At 37.6% G+C, this 19791-nt stretch overlaps 3 protein-coding genes across 3 annotated transcripts; all 3 read left to right on the top strand.

Moving 5' to 3' along the window:
- The first annotated feature begins 6743 nt into the window (after positions 1-6743).
- On the top strand, positions 6744-9299 carry LOC126601549 (serine/arginine-rich splicing factor SC35-like). The gene is made up of 7 exons (XM_050268267.1): positions 6744-6927; positions 7037-7195; positions 7292-7358; positions 7472-7543; positions 8403-8594; positions 8687-8924; positions 9041-9299. Exons 1-7 carry the CDS (start codon positions 6852-6854, stop codon positions 9044-9046), a joined length of 810 nt encoding a protein of 269 aa, XP_050124224.1. The 5' UTR covers positions 6744-6851; the 3' UTR covers positions 9047-9299.
- Positions 9300-11933: 2634 nt separating this feature from the next.
- On the top strand, positions 11934-15426 carry LOC126601541 (MDIS1-interacting receptor like kinase 2-like). Its single transcript, XM_050268259.1, has 2 exons — positions 11934-14714; positions 14932-15426. Exons 1-2 carry the CDS (start codon positions 12056-12058, stop codon positions 15258-15260), a joined length of 2988 nt encoding a protein of 995 aa, XP_050124216.1. The 5' UTR covers positions 11934-12055; the 3' UTR covers positions 15261-15426.
- A 664-nt stretch (positions 15427-16090) lies between these two features.
- LOC126601542 (MDIS1-interacting receptor like kinase 2-like) lies at positions 16091-19158 on the top strand. Its single transcript, XM_050268260.1, has 2 exons — positions 16091-18603; positions 18730-19158. Exons 1-2 carry the CDS (start codon positions 16188-16190, stop codon positions 19029-19031), a joined length of 2718 nt encoding a protein of 905 aa, XP_050124217.1. The 5' UTR covers positions 16091-16187; the 3' UTR covers positions 19032-19158.
- Positions 19159-19791: the final 633 nt, after the last annotated feature.

The following is a 19791-nucleotide window of genomic DNA, read 5'->3' as shown; positions in this document are numbered from 1 at the left end:
TTTAAATATATATATATATATATATATATAATATATATATATATATATATAGGTATATATATATATATGAGTGTGGCGTTTGTCAGAAGATGAAGTTGGGTTAGTCACCCAACAATCACATTCTTTGGAATTTGAAAACTGCCGTACCTTTTATTGTTTGGTGGAAAAACAGGATGCATCCCGAACAGATGCATGCCCTTTTCCAACATACGTAATTATTGGTAATTAACCTCTTGTATCAGATATATCCATTAGAAACATTGCTGCAATGTTTAGTTGTATCTCATGGTGAGAGGGCACACTCAAAACCAAAGGATATGTCTAAAATGTGTAATTCTCTCTATATATAGTGGTGACATTAGTAGAAAAGAATCATTTCAGAAATTTGTTGTCTACATAATTTCTTTGTTCTCTTTTCTCTACTCATCAATTTCATACAATTTCTTTCTAGTTATTTCTAAGGGAATATAATTCGGTTTTGCTAATCGAATATTCCATACTTTGTTGTATCCTGGAAGTGATTTGCCAAGAACCCTTTAGCAAACTCATTCGAGTGGGGGCAAATAACACTTTAAGGAAAGGATTCAAGTCGTACCTCAAAGTCATTATTCGGATTATTCTCCATAAATCTACATTTAATCTAACAATCTTAAAGTGTTATTTTCATCATGGATAACAAATCTGATAACATGGCTTTGAAGATTATCAATCAAGATGTCTACAAGTTAGATAAATTTGATGGATCAAATTTCACCCGATGGAAGGACAAGATGCGTTTCATGCTTACTGTTCTAAATGTCATATATGTGTTGGACCCGAAATTGGAGCCTATTCGTGAACCAAGTGACAAAGACTCGGACAATATAGTTGCCGATCGAAAGAAGCGTGAAGAAGATGAATTGGTATGTCGAGGACACATCTTGGGCACATTATCTGATTGTTTATATGACCTGTATGCACACATTCAATCTCCAAAGGAAATTTGGGAAGCACTTGAACACAAGTACACAGCGGAAAAAAGAGGTACCGATAAATTTTTAATGTTCAAATATTATGAATTCACTATATTTGATAACAAACCCATCCTAGACCAAGTTCATGAATTATTAGTCTTGGTCTCAAAGTTTCGTGAACTTAAAATAGTTATTCCAGATCCTATGATAGTTTGGGCTATTATGGCAAAATTACCCCAAACATAGAATAACTATAGAAAGAAACTTCTACACATGGTGGAAGATATTAGTTTGGAGAATTTGCAAAAAGGGTATTCAAATTGAAGAGGAAACTTGAAATCGTGATAAGAATTTTGCAAATCAAGATTTCTCTAAAGTTCACATTATCGAATGAAACAATTATAAAAAGAACTTCAAAGTCAAAATTGACAAAGAGAAGTTTAAGAAGACCAATTCCAACAACAATCAAAAGAATGCAAATGGTGTATGTTACCATTGTGGAAAGAAATGCCATTACATTCGTGATTGTAGACACAGAAAAGCAAGTGAGAAATATGCCAATAAGACCAATAACGCAAATATGGTGGAAAACTCTGGAATTGATAACATTGTTGCAATGGTATCAATGATACATATTGGCATGATTACCGAACTGAATATGGCAGCGGTAATAAAATCCTCCGATTGGTGGCTCGACTCAGGGGCTACTATACATGTGTGCAATGACAAGGCACAATTCAAGACATATGAAGCATCAACGGACAATCAAGAAGTTTTAATGGGGAATCATAATTCCGCCAAAGTTCTAGGAAAAGGAACCGTTGAACTTCAATTTACTTCTGGGAAGAAATTGACGTTGCTTAATGTACTGCATGTTCCAGAAATTAGAAAGAATCTTGTGTCTGCAAATTTATTATGTAAGAACGGTATAAAGACTGTTCTAGAGTCCAACAAGTTAATAATGTCGAAAAATGGGATGTTTGTTGGGAAGGGATATTCTTGTGATGGGATGTTCAAACTAAGTATCAATAATAAAGTGAATTCTTCTGTTTATATTGTTGAATCTTCCTCTCATTTATGGCATTTACGTTTAGCACATATAAATTTTAGATCTTTAAAATACATGCGCACACTTGGTTTTATTACTTGCAATGATGATTATAATGATAAATGTGAAACATGTATTCAAGCGAAAATGACTAAGAAACCTTTTCCATCTATCGAAAGAAATACAAATTTATTAGACTTAATACATTCTGACATATGTGAATTTAATGGTGTTTTAACAAGAGGAGGAAAAAGATATTTTATCACATTTATAGATGATTGTTCTAAATTTACTTATGTTTATTTATTGTCTAATAAAGATGAAGCTTTTGAGTGCTTTAAGCGCTATAAGGCTGAAGTTGAAAACCAAAAAGGAAGGAAAATTAAATGCCTTCGTAGTGATAGAGGTGGTGAATATTTTTCACATGAATTTGATATTTTTTGTGAAGAGCATGTTGTTGTACATCAAAGAACTGCACCATATACACCACAACAAAATGGTTTGGCAGAAAGAAAAAATAGAACACTCACTGAAATGATTAATTCTATGATGATTAATGCTAATACTCCAAAATATTTATGGGGTGAAGCATTGTTTACTGCATGCCATATACACAATAGAATTACATCTATGAAGACACATGTGTCACCATATGAAATTTGGAAAGGAAGAAAACCAAATTTGTCATATTTGAGAGTATGGGGTTGTGTAGCTTTTTATAAGGCACTCGATCCTAAGAGATCCAAGTTGGGTCCAAGAAGAATTAAAAGCATATTTGTAGGATATGCAGAAAATTCAAAGGCATATAGGTTGCTTAATTTAGACTCGAACACAATAGTTGAGTCTAGAGATGTCGAATTTATAGAAAATAAATTCTATAATGACTACTAAGAGTCTGGAAAAGAGAATGATCAAACACATTTCTCTAATCCGTCTACTAGTCAATCTCAAGGTGAGAAAAGAAAACAGTCTGAAATTGTTAATGAACCAAGGAAAAGCCAAAGGGTAAGAAAAGAAAAGACTCTAGGCTCTGATTTTATTTCATCTCAATCTATTGTATTTTTAGTCGAAGGAAATAGAACAAAGGTTCTTAAGAAAATACCCATATTGTTGAATGTTGAGGATGATCCTAAAAGTCTAAGCGAAACATTGACTTCAAGAGATGCAGCTTTTTGGAAAGAGGCTATAAATGATGAATTTGAATCATTAATATCTAATCAGACATGGGTTTTAGTAGACTTGCCCCAATGATCAAAAGCAATAGGTTGTAAGTGGGTATTTAGAAGAAAATACAATACAAACGGGTCTATTCAGACATTTAAAGCCAGGCTAGTTGCCAAAGGTTTTAAGCAGAAAAAAAGAATAGACTATTTTGATACATATGCACCAGTAGCTAGGCTCACATCAATTAGAATATTGTTTGCATTGGCATCTTTATATAATTTGCATGTGCATCAAATGGATGTGAAAACAACATTTTTAAATGGTGATTTAGATGAAGAAGTCTATATGGAACAACCAGAAGGGTTTGTTCTCCCTGGGAATGAAAAGAATGTTTATAAATTAGTAAAGTCATTATATGGATTGAAGCAAGCACCAAAACAATGGCATGAAAAGTTTGATTTTGTCATTTTATCATATGGATTTAGACATAACAGTGCTGATAAATGCATATACTCTAAATTCACAAATGATTATAGTGTTGTTATATGTTTATATGTCGACGACTTGCTAATTTTTGGTACAAACATGAAAGGTGTATCTGAAACTAAAGAGTATCTAAATTCAAAATTCAAGATGAAGGATTTGAATGAAGTAGATACTATCTTGGGAATTAAAGTAAAGAAGTATAGTGGGGGTTACGCTTTGTGTCAGTCACATTATATAGAAAAATTGCTTCTTAAGTTTAAGCATCTACAAATAAAAGAAGCAAATACCCCTTATGACCATAGTGAAACTTTGCTTAATGATTCTGGTAAGTCTGTTGCACAGCTTGAGTATGCTAGTGTAATCGGAAGTTTAATGTATGTCATGCATTGTACCAGGCCAGATATCGCATTTGCAGTAAGCAAACTTTCTAGATACACTAGTCATCCAGGTACTGCTCATTGGAAAGCAATAAATAGAATTTTTGGTTATCTTAAAAGAACTATTAACCTGAGTTTAACTTACTCTGAGTTTCCAGCAGTACTTGAAGGATATTCAGATGCAAGTTGGATAACAAGTGCTAATGATAATAAGTCTACATCAGGGTGAATTTTTACAATTGCCGGAGGAGCAATTTCTTGGGCTTCGAAGAAGCAAACATGTATAGCACATTCAACTATGGAATCTGAATTTATAGCATTAGCAGCAGCAGGTAAAGAAGCGGAATGGATTAGAAATTTGTTATTGGAAATAGAGTTGTGGCCACAACCAATGCCATCCATTTCTTTATACTGTGATAGTGAGGCTACTTTGTCTAGAGCATACAATAAGGTATACAATGGAAAGTCTAGACATATTAGCTTGAGACATGAATATGTCAAGCAATTAATAACTGATGGAGTTATTAATATTGTTTATGTTAAATCAAGTAATAACTTGGCGGATCCGTTAACGAAAGCACTTTCAAGAGCTTTGGTAGTTAGTACATCTAGTGGAATGGGGCTAAAACCCTTTACTGAAAATTAGCCACCAATAATGGTAACCCGACTTTGTCTAGAACATCACTAGTTTAAAAGTTTAATGGGTAATAACAAGTTATTGTTAAGTGGTTGTGAAAGCACTGAAAATTAATATATAGCTCATTCCAGAATGATCAGTGCAAGACTGCTATGTTTAGGAGGATGAGTTTTATCTCTTAATGAGGTTATTTGTAGTTATGTCTATAGTAGCAGGGACATGGGAAGGAACCTCACCTATATGAACATAAGAAGTGGTGCCGCTTCTACCAAGAGTTGGGTTTTCTCTTGTAAATATTTATGAAACCAGGATGAAGCACAAGGCCATAACAATGCTTAATTAGTTCAGAAATTTCTTTAAGGAAATTAGACATAATCATATGTGTAGTGATTCCGGTTTTAACATAAGAATAGGTGGTTTAAACTTAGGTCACCATCGCATTCGTTATAACTTTGAATCACTTACACTAATTAAAGGTTTAATTCGAAAGACACCTTTATTGTATGCATGATTATATCGGTATGCTTGTGATAATTATAAAAAAGAGAGTTGTAATATCATTTTTTATATATTTTTAAAATAGGGAAGGATTGTTGAATATTTTAAATATATATATATATATATAGGTATATATATATATATATGAGTGTGGCGTTTGTCAGAAGATGGAGTTGGGTTAGTCACCCAACAATCACATTCTTTGGAATTTGAAAACTGCCGTACCTTTTATTGTTTGGTGGAAAAACAGGATGCATCCCGAACAGATGCATGCCCTTTTCCAACGTACGTAATTATTGGTAATTAACCTCTTGTATCAGATATATCCATTAGAAACATTGCTGCAATGTTTAGTTGTATCTCATGGTGAGAGGGCACACCCAAAACCAAATGATATGTCTAAAATGCGTAATTCTCTCTATATATAGTGGTGACATTAGTAGAAAAGAATCATTTCAGAAATTTGTTGTCTACATAATTTCTTTGTTCTCTTTTCTCTACTCATCAATTTCATACAATTTCTTTCTAGTTATTTCTAAGGGAATATAATTCGGTTTTGCTAATCGAATATTCCATACTTTGTTGTATCCTGGAAGTGATTTGCCAAGAACCCTTTAGCAAACTCATTCGAGTGGGGCAAATAACACTTTAAGGAAACGATTCAAGTCGTACCTCAAAGTCATTATTTGGATTATTCTCCATAAATCTACATTTAATCTAACAAATATAGCATGAAAAATATGATAAGTGTAACATTACTCTTCTGTCAAGCTCAATTTTAATGGTTCTGTTATTCTCATCTGCCATATGCAGCCTCCAGTTTCGTCATTCATGGTGGTCCATTCCTTTAGATCTTGGTCCTGCTGATGTCCTCACTTATGAAGATAGAGCTCTTGGAGATTAGTTACTGCATAATGTTCGAGTTGGCTATTCTCATACAACCGTTGAAGACTCCAAAATTCTTATCGATTCTATTAATAATGTTAGATGCTATATCTCTTAGGATAATGCTTGTGTTTCCTCCGTGAGATGACCTACTTGTCACCCTACTTACAGTTAATAAATTTTTACCGTTCGAATATCATAATCTGAACTGTTTATTCTCTTTAGCATCGTCTAAATATTATATCTGCAAAAGATCATTCAATTTGGAAATTGTCTAGACTCTATACATGTCAAACCAATCTATGGTTTTGGTAACAAGTATCATCATTGATGAACTGTCTATCGTTTTATGTATATGAATGACTACAAGATTTCCAAATTGAATAATTTTTTGTATTATGATCTTTAGATGATGACAAAGATAATGAGAAGTTATAGTTATAATGTTTGGACTGTAAATATTTGTTAATCGTAAATGATGAGACAAGTAGATTCCTTATAAGAGAAACACAAGTATTATTTTATAGTTTAGAACAAAAAAAAAAAACGTTGCATCTTATGGAATCTACATATTGGCGGGAAAGCGGACAAAACCGGATGAAGTCAGGTAAACAGAGTAAACCGCAAAAACACGTTGAATATAGAAACAAAAATAGGGGCATATTCGTCAACATGCCGCCCAATATCTTAAATCCTTTCACTGTGCTCCCAAAATCCCCCACCACAAATCACAAACCCTAGCGCTCCCGATCCCTAGTCCGCCGCAGACTAACACACGCTCGCCGCTCCAATCCCTCTCGGAGATGTCGCACTTCGGTCGATCCGGACCTCCGGACATCAGAGACACCTACTCCCTCCTCGTCCTCAACATCACTTTCCGTAATTCGCCTTTTACCCTTCTCCTCCTCCTCCATCCCCTTGCTGAAAGCCCTAAGTCTCTCTCTCGCTGACACTTTTTCTCTCTCTTTGTTTGGTTTGTGTTTACCAGGAACCACAGCGGACGACCTCTTCCCGCTCTTCGACAAGTACGGCAAGGTCGTCGATGTCTTCATTCCCCGAGACCGGAGGACTGGCGATTCTCGCGGATTTGCTTTTGTCCGATATAAGTATCAGGACGAGGCGCATAAGGCGGTGGAGAAGCTCGATGGTTCCTCTCTCTCTCTCTCTCTCTCTCTCTCATAGGCTCTTATGAGCTTAATTAGAAGGTAGGGTTTTGTAATTAAAAATTTGAATTTGATTTCAGGGAGAGTTGTTGATGGAAGAGAGATTATGGTTCAGTTTGCTAAGTACGGCCCCAATGCGGAGCGAATGTAAGTTTTTTTGTTTGATATTATGGGTATTGTGTATTTGGTTTGTTGCAAGTTCTGATTTTTTGTTGTTGGAGTTTTGCTATTTTAACAATTTGAAAATTTTGATTTTGTAGCCACAAGGGTAGGGTAAGTGAATCAACTTCCAAGCTCAAATCAAGGTCCCGAAGCCGTAGTCCTCGTCCTAGGTAAGATTTCTTCTCTGCTGGAATTGGGTGGAGCAGAAATCGTTGTATTCCTGTTTGAACTAGAATTGGGTAAAAGCGATATTTTGTGTTCTAATGTTGCGTTTTTAGTCCTGCGTTACTGCTTATTGATTTCTCAGTTCCTTCTGAATAATATGTGTGTGCTGTATTTAGTCGGTATTCGTAGCTTGCTGTTTACTTTAGTACATCTAGGCATTAACTTTAGCAGTTGATGGTTATCAGTTGCCATTGAAGTGGACCTGCATATGTGCTAGGTGATATGCTGTTGTAGCATAGGGTGAGAGGTGTATCAGTTTGGACTTATCAAGGAGGGGAGATTTGTGTCTTTTTTAGCAGTTCACTGTTTTCTTTTCTTTAATTTTTTTTAACTGGGGGGCTTGTGCATCAGTTACTGTTTTTGTTTTCATAATTGGAGTTCGTAGCATAATGGAAGACGACTCTTGGGCTCAGGTGGGCTCAGTTGTTTTGAATTTGATCTGCATTGTCTTTCTTGTTTGCTGTTGACGGAGAGCTCTTAACTATTTATTAACGCTGCATGATGCATGATGCTTTTGGGTGGAGGGTGATGTCTCTGTTTCAGTTATTTGATTATTGCAATGGTACACCTGTTCCTTGGAGCTGACTTTTTTTTTCCTCCTATTGAGTTGATCAGTACAGTTCTTACGACTTAGGCCTCTATTCTCACTGAACAGATTTTACATGGATTTAAGGTGTTTGTTTTTGGTATCTAATACGACCATATATGTTAGTAATTGTGTGTTTATGGAAAGCTTTACCATTGTCATGAGTCTACAAAATTTGTGGAAATTATGTTGCAGCAACTGACCCTAAAAGTTGTTAGGTATCGAGATGAATATAAGGAAAAGGATTACGGAACTCGTAGTCGAAGTAGGGAGAGGTATAGTCGTGACAGGCACCATAGGAGTGAAAGAGAGCATCGCTACAGAAGTAGGAGCCGCAGTGCAAGTCCTGGTAATCGTAAGAGGGCCAGATATGATGATGAGAGGCGTAGTCGGAGCCGGTCATATGGAAGGTATAAAATATTGCTTCTATTTTATGTTTTTTATCATGAACTATTGTGCCTTACTAATGTGTTATTTGATGCAAACCTTGTGTACTTCAAAGTGCCTCTCCTGTTCGGAATAGCTCCAAGTCTCGCAGGAGCCCATCTCCTCGGAGGAGCTTATCTCCTCGCATTAGTGCATCTCCTCAGAGAAGCGCGTCTCCTCGTACGACACCACCTAGGGGTGAGAATGTTTTTGGACGCAACCGCAAGGAACGCTCTCCTACCCCCAAAGATGATTCACCACATGGACGACGTGATGATTCTCCAAGTCCTTCCCCTCGTAAATCTGACGCTGATGTAAGCCCATAAACCTCAAGGCAGACAGTTAATTGTTCCTTTTGTTGGATTGCAACATACTATTGGATGAATAAGTCTCTGTATGAGTTGTTTAAGTTGTTATATTTGTTCTGCAGGAATGATGGACTCTCAACTTGTGGCCCGAGATGATAACTTTTGGCTTGAGGGCTTGTGTCTGCATTCATTCTTGGAGGATGAGTTTTATATTATGGATCAACGTATTGAATGTTACTTTTGACTTCCTGCAGTTTTGTTGAAGGTTAAACATTTCTTTGTTGGACACAGTGAGTTTTTTAACTCATCTAAGTTTGATTGTAGCTTTTTGTATTCTTATTAATGGGCTGGTACAATATAAAGTGTTTGCTGTAGTTTTTATGATGGCCTTAGCAGCCCATGCGATGGGAGTTTTCTTGTTATAGTTTTATATTGCAACTTTGCTAGGTTCTATAGTTGTATTTTTTTTTTCAGAATATTTAATCTTTTTGGTTTCTTTCTATTTGTATTTGTTTTAAGCTTTTTGATTGCTGGTGTTTTTTCTGCTCCGTTATTTTTACCTGTGTTTGTTTTTTCTTTCCTTAAACTGAAATGTGCTTTGTTCGTATACTTATGGTGTCCATATACTGCCCTTATTTAGTGATGTTCGGGAAGAGTGAACATTGCTGATTGGCGAGATGCTGTAGCTGTACTAGCTGTTGGTACAGAAATGGTAGATGTCAATGTGTCATGTCCACGCTGATTGCAGTCTGGTCTTTTCCTACTTGCAATATTGGCCTTATTTAGTGGTTTCCGGGAAAAGTGAACTTGCTGGTTGACGAGATGCTGTACTAGCTGTTGGTGCTATTTTAACTACACAAATGGTAGATGTCAATGTCATGTTCTTGCTGATTGCGGTCTGCTCTTAACCTGTTTTGCTTTCATGAAACTCTGGTTGGTAAGAGTAAAACTCATGTTTCCAGTCTTATATCCTTTGGTTTTTGTTTTTTCCCTTGATCACACTGATTTTGCTCACTGATCGTAAAAGTTTGGTCCTTTAAAGGAATCGTGGATGCTGTGGTTGCCTAAGTTGGTCGGAATTCACTTGCCATTGCATGTAGCTGATGCAGTATTTTTTTTAAGTAGGAGCTGGTGCAGTATTTACCTTATAGGAGCAGATGCAGTTTATAGGAAAACACATCGACTTTTGTTTTGCTTTTCTTTTCTGGGACTAGTAGGGGTGGTGGGCGGGTTATGATCGATGATTAGCTAGTTGCTGGCAGCTGCCGCAGCGCGGTGAATATTCTCGAGTCATGCTCTTGTTGATGCAATAGTTGGTATATTTAGGTAATTACTGACACAGGGTACTTGTTCAGCTATGTGAAATATTATTCATGTTCAACCAAGTTAAGTAATAATTGTGATTAAGCTATGTGACTAGGATTGTGCAATTTTTCTTTAATTTCGGTGAATTTCTTTGGGGTCTTTGTAAGATTATCTCGATACCATTGTTAAAACTCCTATATGCTATAATCGCAATGTAACATGTTCCTTCGATGTTGAAGGAGACCTGCGTTTTGGGTTCTGTTATTCAAAGTCTAGCAGGGGAAGGACCAGGTCACACCTCACCGTGACATCTTGGACTAATAATGATATTCCATAAAGTTTAAGCGCTTGGCATTTCGATGTTGTCCCTGAATGTCACTGTGGTGTAATCGGGGGTGTGGGCAAGTCTCGGGTATTGCAATTTTGATTTTTGCAATGTTACATATCTCGGAATGACCGGGTGACCTTGTATAGCCGCCAAGAGGAAAAAATGCAAGATCTGCTCTGCACGATGAAGCAAATGTGAGACGTTTTTTCACGCAACGGGTGCATCCTCGAAGAGGTAAGACTTGGTCCGATTTCAATCTTACGCCACTCTTTGAGGATTTGGCCTCTAAAAACTGTTGCCGAGTCTTCACAAGACGCAGTCTGTCGATCCTACGGCAGTGCCGAAGTGTGCTGCGTGTTTCATGACGTGTTATTCTATTGCTCACTTAACTTGTTCAACTTGAAATATGATAACAAAAGGTCAACTAAATTGCCTGTAATGTCATGGTTTGTTCAATGTTGGAATTTTATATTAAAATTAGAATAGTAATCTTTCTTGGAGCAATGATCATTTAACTAAATATCCATGACTATTGGTCCCTTAACTCATCAAAATGTGTAGTTATGGTCCATTTCCTCAAATCCGTCAGAATTCCACCAAAATGGGTTATGTTGGAAGGACCATTGCCACAACTGAGTTATAGTTAAGGGACCATTGCTTCAACTAGGTTAAAGTTGATGGACCATTTCTCAAATTGGGTTAAAGTTGAGAGACCGTTGCTACAATTTTTCTCATTGGTTTTCCATATTTGCACCTTAATTCGGCCTCACGTGCCATGCACGTGACTCGTTTTAGTTAAAGTTCTAATGGAGTTGATGAAAATGACCATAGCTGCACATTTTGATGAGTCAAGAGACCAATGATCATGAATTTTTAGTTGATGGATCATTTCTCCAAGAGGGTTAAAGTTGAGGGACTATCACTACAATTTTCTCTTTTGACTTTATATTATTAAAATAAACATGTTGGACTCATTCAATATTAGATTCTCTTTATAATTAAAAAAAAAACGTACTTTTGAATAAACTAAAAACTAGTATTATTTTTTATCTCTGGTTAATTTTTAGGGAACTTTAACGAAAAGCACCCGGTACTGTTCACTTTAACGAAAAACCACATTTTTACACTAAAAAGTCAATCCTGGTACTATTCACTTTACCCTTTATTTTGTCCTTATCATTAAAACTCAAAGTTTTCAAGCCCTTTTCATTAGTTTTCCTTAATTTTTATGGGCTCAGTATTTTCTGAAATATTCTATGCTGTCAAATATCAAAGAAATTCAATGGTCAGATTCCAATATAAATTTTGAAAAAACAAGTTGACTAAAAATATGGATGATAATAATTTTCTCCGAGAACATTTTTAAGTTTTGAAGTCTTAATTAATTGGTCTCATCACAAGAAATTTTGCAAAACAACGAAGTAAGCTTTCCAAGTTTTTGAAACTCTGTACATAAATTTGTTAACAAGAACATCTGTGGGATGTTAAAGCCATTACAAGCACCATGGGAGCATCTCCATCACCAACCTTTAAGAACTGTTCCAGCTCTCTGAGCTTCCTTTTTGTGTTCTTGATTGTTTTCGGTTCATCAGCATTTGATTTTGCTACGTCTGCTGAAGAAGCTGCTGCTCTTCTGCTATGGAAAACCGGTCTTCAAGATCCTCACGCACGCCTAGCTTCATGGCAGCACCCTTCCAACGCAACTGGTCCATGCACTTGGTTTGCCATTTCTTGCAATGGTGCCATGAGTGTCACCAAAATAAACCTCACAAAATCTGGCTTACAAGGTACGCTCGATGGATTTTCATTCTCCTTGTTCCCGAATCTTGAGTACTTTGATCTCAGCGTGAACTCGATCTTTGGTGCCATTCCATCTCAAATCAGTCAACCCTCCAAACTAGTCCATCTTGATTTGTCCGCTAATAATTTGAATGGTTCGATTCCTTCTTCTTTCGGAAATTTAACCAATCTCACTTACTTGAACTTGTGTAGGAACTTTCTTAATAGTTCCATTCCTTTAGAAATTGGTAACCTTTCGAATTTGGTAGAGCTTTACTTGAACACCAACAATCTCACAGGTTCCTTCCCACCAACTTTTGTTGACTTAAAAAGATTAAGATTTTTGTACATGTATGAAAACATGCTCGTTGGCTCTATTCCTCTAGAAATAGGGAATCTGATATCTCTCAGCCATCTCAGCCTTTACAGCAACAACCTTTCAGGTCCTATCCCGGAGTCCTTATGTGACCTTATGAACCTTACCGTGCTTGAACTATACCGGAACAATCTTTCAGGCCCTATACCGGAAAACATTGGGAACATGAAGTCTCTTGTTGTTCTAAATATCATGGAGAATAAGCTCAGCGGTCCTATTCCCATTTCAATTGGTGATTTGAGCAGATTAGAAGTTTTGTACATTCGTGACAACCTGCTCTCAGGTTCCATTCCAGAAGTGATAGGAGATCTCATGAATTTGGTTGTGTTCCGAGCTGCCAGAAACAATTTAACTGGCCATTTGCCGCAGAACATCTGCAAAAGTGGAAGGCTTAACAATTTCACTGCAAATGGCAATCGTCTGTCAGGTCGAATGCCAGAAAGCTTGAGAAACTGCACAACATTGTACAGAGTTCGCCTTGATGGAAACCAATTCACTGGAAATATTTCTGAAGACTTTGGTGTTTATCCGAACTTGGACTACATAAACCTAAGTGACAATAAGTTTTACGGTGAAATTTCACACAAATGGGGCAAGTCTTTGCAGCTAACAGATTTTGAGATTGCAGGGAACAACATCACTGGATCCATACCACCTGAGATTGGAAACTTGACTCAACTCGGTTTGCTTAATCTTTCCTCAAATCATTTGGTCGGGAAGATCCCTGTGGAACTTGGAAGGCTGACTTCTATGGTGAAGCTTATATTGAATGACAATCAACTTTCTGGTGGTATACCTCAAGAACTCGGATCACTGACTGAGCTCGAGTATCTTGACCTGTCCGCAAACAATTTGAGCCAGTCGATACCAAGTAGTATCAGGGACTTCGCAAAACTTCACCACCTGAATTTGAGCAAAAACAAGTTGAGCCATGGAATACCAATTCAGTTGGGCATGTTACTGCAGCTGTCTGTGCTGGATTTGAGTCATAACATTCTTGCTGGAGAGATACCAACTGAGTTTTCTAGTTTGGTTAGTTTGGTGACGCTAAATCTCTCCCACAACAACCTTTCTGGTGTTATTCCAAGTACTTTTGATGACCTGCATGGCTTGGAGTTTGTCGACATATCAAACAATCAGTTATGTGGTCCAATTCCGAATAACAAAGCACTCCAAGAGGCTCCCGTGAAAGCATTGCAAGGAAACAATGGTTTGTGTGGCAATGCTACGGGTCTACTGCCCTGCAACAATAGTCTTTGTGAAAAGAAGCATAAATCGAAAACTGGTTCCAAAGTTGTGCACATAATCTTGCCACCTGCAGTGGGGGCAATTGTAATTGCTTGTGGAATTTACATCACTTTACTAAGAAGAAATAAATGCGAACAAACAGAAGAGGGTGACATGCAGCCTAAAGAATTCGAACTGCGCACGATTTCAATTTTTGATGGAAAGTTGTTTTATGAAGAAATCATAAAAGCAACTGAGGATTTTGATGATGCATATTGCATTGGAAGAGGGGGGTTTGGCAGTGTTTACAAAGCAAAGCTGCCCTTAGATAACTTGGTAGCTGTAAAGAAGCTCCACACTCCATCTGATGGTGAATGGAGCACTCGGAAAGAGCTTCTAAATGAGGTAAAGACATTAACTGAGATACGCCATCGGAACATTGTCAAGCTTTATGGTTTCTGCTCACATTCACAACATTCGTTTTTGGTTTACGAGTACCTTGAAAGGGGTAGCTTGTTTTCAATCTTGGACAATGATGAGGAGGCTAAGAAATTGGATTGGAGTAAACGGCTGAATATCATTAAAGGCGTGGCACATGGATTATCCTACATGCACTCTGATGTGTCCCCGCCTATTGTTCATAGAGACATATCCAGCAAGAACATTTTGCTGGACGATGAATATGAGGCTTGCATTTCCGACTTTGGCACTGCTAAACTACTCGAGATTAACTCTTCTAACTGGACTGCAGTTGCAGGCACGTTTGGATATGTAGCACCAGGTAATTTCTTGTTGGTTTTCCGTTACATTACGTATGTTGTTAAGCTGTATCTGAACTGCATATTCGGAGAAAAATCCACCTGATCGATAGATAATCTGACGCAGAACATGCCATATTATTTGACATAAGATCATTTCCTTTTATATGCTCTTGGGCAGATCTCTAAAGGAAAACTGTCTGACATCTAAATTTTGTTCTACTTATACCTTTTTGGCAGAGTTTGCATACACATTGAAGGTAACTGAGAAATGTGACGTCTACAGCTTTGGCGTGTTGGCACTTGAAGTGATTCAAGGAAAGCACCCGAGTAATCTAATGGGGTCATTGTTATCACCAGTACTCAGGGAAGGCAAAATGCTCGGGGATTTGTTAGATGATCGCATTGCACCACCCACAGATATAGTTCTGGTTGAACTTACTACTGTCTTTAAGCTAGCAGTTGCATGCTTACATGAAAATCCTCGGTTTAGGCCGACAATGTACGACATTTCTCAGATTATATCACTCGAAATCTCTGATATAGAGAAGGGACAGGTAGAGCGCTGAATTTTTGTAGTAGGTGAGGAATTTAGAGAGGATTTTAACTTGGCTAATCTCCATATTAACTGTGGTATATATGTATATACTATAATCCCGGTGCAGACTTGGTATAATTTGTTTTCGTTTTTCTTTTTGTTTTTCTAATGTCATGTAAATTTAGATATATAACCTTACTATTTCAAGTAGTCAAGTTGGCTTGAGTAATTTTCTCTTTTGGTTTTGCACCAAAGTTCGATTCCTTTAGTTTATATTAATTTAGTGTAGATTATCGCTTGAATAAAAAAACGGGTTAGTTAGCACCAAAAAAAGAAAAATTAAAAGCGGATAGCAAGTACGTATGTAGCAACTAGAGAGAAAAATCTGAGTTTATATGCTTGCGGCTTGTGAGTTTGTAGGCCACGGTGAGAAGGTTAAGACTTCTTCCCTTTTCTTTTTTGTTTTATGTACCGACTTCTGCAAGATTTATAGGTGTGAATACGCCTTGTCCTGCGAGAGGTGCTCAATGATGGCGACCATCCGGTACCCTTTGCCACAATGTCAAACAGATTGTGAGGATGTGATTGGAATATTAAGAAACATGGCAAGGGTTTATAAGGAGTCGGGTTACTCTCTCCACTGCTAATTGATTTTTTTGTGGAGCCTTAACTTCCTTCATGAATAGAGGGTTTTCACCGTCACTTGGAATGGACCCTCACTTGGACCAAATGCCTATTATTTTCATGTAATTCAACAAGAAAATTCAAAGGTCGCAATGGAAGAACAATTTGTGGAAAGAGACAAACATTCCCAAAGACTTTTGAGTGTTTTACTGAAGTATTTTCAAAGTCTTCAGCACACCATCTTGAAATAAGCAGGATGGCAGAATAACATCTAATGGCATTGCAAATAAATCATTCAAGCCCTGAATAAACACTGTATGCTCAAATAAAAGCCATGAGAAATCCAACTGGTGATAAGGTATGCTCTCTTGCTTATTGCCTTATCTTGTATGTTCTGCTGCTTTTGTCACCAAACTACGTTGCGTTCGCTTCTGCTAGTTCTAATGATGAAGCAGAGGCTCTTCTCAAATGGAAAGCCAGCATTCAAAACCAAACCCAGCTCCAAAATCTAAGCTCATGGACTTACCTTCCCAGCAACGCCACCAATTCTTCAAGAAATCAAAAAGCTAATGAAAACCCATGTAATATGTGGACTGGGATTTCATGTAACCCTGCAGGAAGTGTCAGCAAGATAAACATTACCAACTCCGGTTTACAAGGTAGGCTACAAGAATTTCCGTTTGTCTCCTTCCCTAATCTTGTATACCTTGATTTCAGCAAGAATAAGCTCTTTGATTCCATCCCACCTCAAATCAGCTCCCTCTCGAAACTCATATATCTTGATCTCTCGGATAATAAGTTGTCGGGTAAAATTCCACCAGAAATCTGTTTCCTAGAAAATCTCGAGAACCTGTACCTAAATAAAAACAAGTTAAATGGCTCAGTCCCTCAAGAAATAGACCAGCTTAAGTCTCTTGTTGTTCTAAATCTCATGGAGAATAGACTCAGTGGTCCTCTTCCCATGTCGATCGCGAATTTGAGCAGATTACAAGTTGTACAACTACGTGACAACCGCCTCTCAGGTTCCATTCCCCAAGTGATATCAAATCTCATGAACTTGGCTGTTCTGAGGCTTGCCAGAAACAATTTCACCGGTCATTTGCCAGAGGGCCTTTGCCGGGGTGGACTGCTTATGAATTTCACTGCAAATGGCAACCGTCTCACAGGTCGAATCCCCAAGAGCTTGAGGAACTGCACAACCTTGTACAGATTCCGCCTTGATGGAAACCAGCTCACTGGAAACATATCTGAAGATTTTGGTGTTTATCCGAACTTGGATTACATAAATCTAAGCAACAACAGATTTTATGGTGAACTTTCACATAAATGGGGTAGGTCTCTGCGGCTAAAAAATCTTGAGATTGCAGGGAATAATATTACTGGTTTCATACCCGCTGAGATTGGAAACTTGACTCAACTACATTTGCTTAATCTTTCTTCAAATCATTTAGTTGGGAAGATCCCTATGGAACTTGGAAGGCTTACTTCTTTGGTGAAGCTTATACTCAATGAAAATCAACTTTCGGGCGGTATACCACAAGAACTTGGATCACTGACTGATCTTGAGTATCTTGACCTGTCCACTAACAACTTGAGCCAGTCAATTCCAAGCAGCATAGGGAACTTTGTGAAAATGCACCACATGAATTTGAGCGCCAACAAGTTGAGCTATGAAATTCCGACTCAGTTAGGGAGGTTAATGCAGCTGTCCGTACTAGATTTGAGTCATAACTCGCTTGCTGAAGGGATACCAACTGAATTTAGTGATTTAGAAAGCTTGGTGACACTAAATCTCTCTCACAATAACCTCTCTGGTGTTGTTCCACGTGCTTTTGAGGAACTTCGTGGCTTGGAGTTTGTCGACGTATCATACAATCAATTATGGGGTCCGATTCCAGGCAACAAAGCATTTCAGGAGGCTCCAGTAGAGGCATTGCAAGGGAACAAAGGTTTGTGTGGGAATGTTACAGGTCTGCAGCCCTGCAAAAATAGTCCTAGAAAAAAGAAGCCTAACTCTAAAATTGGTTTTGTGTGCTTCTTGATCATGCTTCCTGCTTTTGGGGTATTTATAATTGCTTTCTATGGAATCTATATCACTTTGAGAAGAAAAAGGAAATTCCAACAAAACGAACAAAGTGACATTCAACCCAAAGAGTTCGAATTGCTCGCAATATCGATATTTGATGGAAAAATATTGTATGAAGAAATCATAAAAGCAACTGAGGATTTTGATGCGAAATATTGCATTGGGAGAGGCTCAGCTGGAAGTGTTTACACAGCAATGCTGCCCTCGGATGACTTGGTAGCAGTAAAGAAACTCCACAGCCCTTGTGATGGTGGTGAGTGGAGCAATCGAAAAGAGTTCTTAAACGAGGTAAGGGCATTAACTGAGATACGCCATCGGAACATTGTTAAGCTTTATGGTTTCTGTCAACATTCGCGGCACTCATTTTTGATATACGAGTACCTTGAAAGGGGTAGCTTGTTTTCAATATTGGCCAATGATGAGGAAGCTAAGAAGTTGGACTGGAGCAAGAGGGTGAATATCATTAAAGGTGTGGCTCATGGTTTATCCTATATGCACTCTGACGTGTCTCCACCAATTGTTCATCGAGACATATCCAGCAAGAACATGTTGCTAGATGATGCATATGAAGTTCGGATTTCTGACTTCGGCACTGCTAAGGTTCTAGATTATAACTCATCTAACTGGACTGCAGTTGCAGGCACAATTGGATACGTAGCACCAGGTAATACATAGTATATAATAGTCCACAAATTTTTTCTTACTATACAATTTAAACATGTTGTGTTGTTAAAGTGTAGATTTCATGCAACATCTCTCTCCTAAAAAAAATGTTTACCCTTTGTCGCAGAGCTTGCTTACACAATGAAGGTGACAGAGAAATGCGACGTGTACAGCTTTGGGGTGTTATCACTGGAAGTGATTAAAGGAAAGTACCCTAGCATTCTAGTGGAGTCTTTGTTGTCATCTGCAATCAGGACAGACAAAATGTTGCCGGATTTGTTGGATTATCGCCTTGCGCATCCGACTGGTAAAATTCTGGATGAAGTTCTTACTATCCTAAAGCTAGCGGTTGTATGCTTAAATGCAAATCCAGAGTTTAGGCCTACCATGCACGAAATTTCTTATGAAATTTCAAATCATCGTAAGTAATGGTACTTGGGAATTCCACTGGTCTTGTAATTTTGTAAGTTCTTTACTTCTTTGTGTGCCATCAGATATTTGCAAGGTGGTTACGGCTTGCCTATCAAATTATTTTTGTTTCGTTTCAACGACAAAATGCACCGTTCATCAAATGGATGGAGTTTTAATGATTAGAAAGAAAAGGAGACATCTCTATAGTCAGAAGTCTTTAGCTCTGAAGCTTGCGGTCTACTGTGTGAATTCAACATCGAAACAGAACAGTAACAGAAGATTGCATTATAAATTTAGCCACCTGAACTACATTTTCTCACCAAAACAAAACGAATGGCATCTTCAACTTTGATCAAATTTGCTCTCTAGCCTGCATTATCTTGTATGCCAAGCTTATTTCCGCGCAAAATGTTGCTTTCGATTCTGCTAATTTTACTGAAGCAGAGGCTTTCTTCAAATGGAAAGCCTGATTTCAAAATCAAACCCAGAAGAATCTAACCTCTGATAGATACCAGTTCACCGGAGCTGGGTTTCGACCTCATCCTGTTGCAGTAATGGAGGAATATGGAGAATGGAGAAGAAGAGCACAGAAAACTTGCTGTGTATTTAAAAAAAAAAATATATTTTTCATATAACCGTTGGTAAAGTGAGAGAGCCATTGCTCCATCTAAAGGGACTGGACCCGGAAGTGCCAACAAGGCATTCCAGTCCAACAGACTCCACAAATGACAAAATAACAAATTACATTAAAAAAACTATTTTTCTTAGTGATTAAGTA

This window comes from Malus sylvestris, chromosome 15 (assembly GCF_916048215.2).
Source record: "Malus sylvestris chromosome 15, drMalSylv7.2, whole genome shotgun sequence".
Classification (NCBI taxonomy): domain Eukaryota; kingdom Viridiplantae; phylum Streptophyta; class Magnoliopsida; order Rosales; family Rosaceae; genus Malus; species Malus sylvestris.
The sequence above is the reverse complement of the archived record's forward strand: the minus strand, read 5'-3'. Positions and strand labels throughout refer to the sequence as shown.

Excerpts from the sequence above, each read along its gene's own strand:
- LOC126601542 (XM_050268260.1), top strand. The coding sequence starts at position 16,188 with ATGAGAAATCCAACTGGTGATAAGGTATGCTCTCTTGCTTATTGCCTT. Across the intron at positions 18,604-18,729 it reads AATTGGATACGTAGCACCAG|AGCTTGCTTACACAATGAAG; the intron begins GTAATACATAGT and ends CCTTTGTCGCAG.
- LOC126601549 (XM_050268267.1), top strand. The coding sequence starts at position 6,852 with ATGTCGCACTTCGGTCGATCCGGACCTCCGGACATCAGAGACACCTAC. Across the intron at positions 7,359-7,471 it reads GGCCCCAATGCGGAGCGAAT|CCACAAGGGTAGGGTAAGTG; the intron begins GTAAGTTTTTTT and ends TTGATTTTGTAG. Across the intron at positions 7,544-8,402 it reads AGCCGTAGTCCTCGTCCTAG|GTATCGAGATGAATATAAGG; the intron begins GTAAGATTTCTT and ends AAAAGTTGTTAG.
- LOC126601541 (XM_050268259.1), top strand. The coding sequence starts at position 12,056 with ATGGGAGCATCTCCATCACCAACCTTTAAGAACTGTTCCAGCTCTCTG. Across the intron at positions 14,715-14,931 it reads GTTTGGATATGTAGCACCAG|AGTTTGCATACACATTGAAG; the intron begins GTAATTTCTTGT and ends CCTTTTTGGCAG.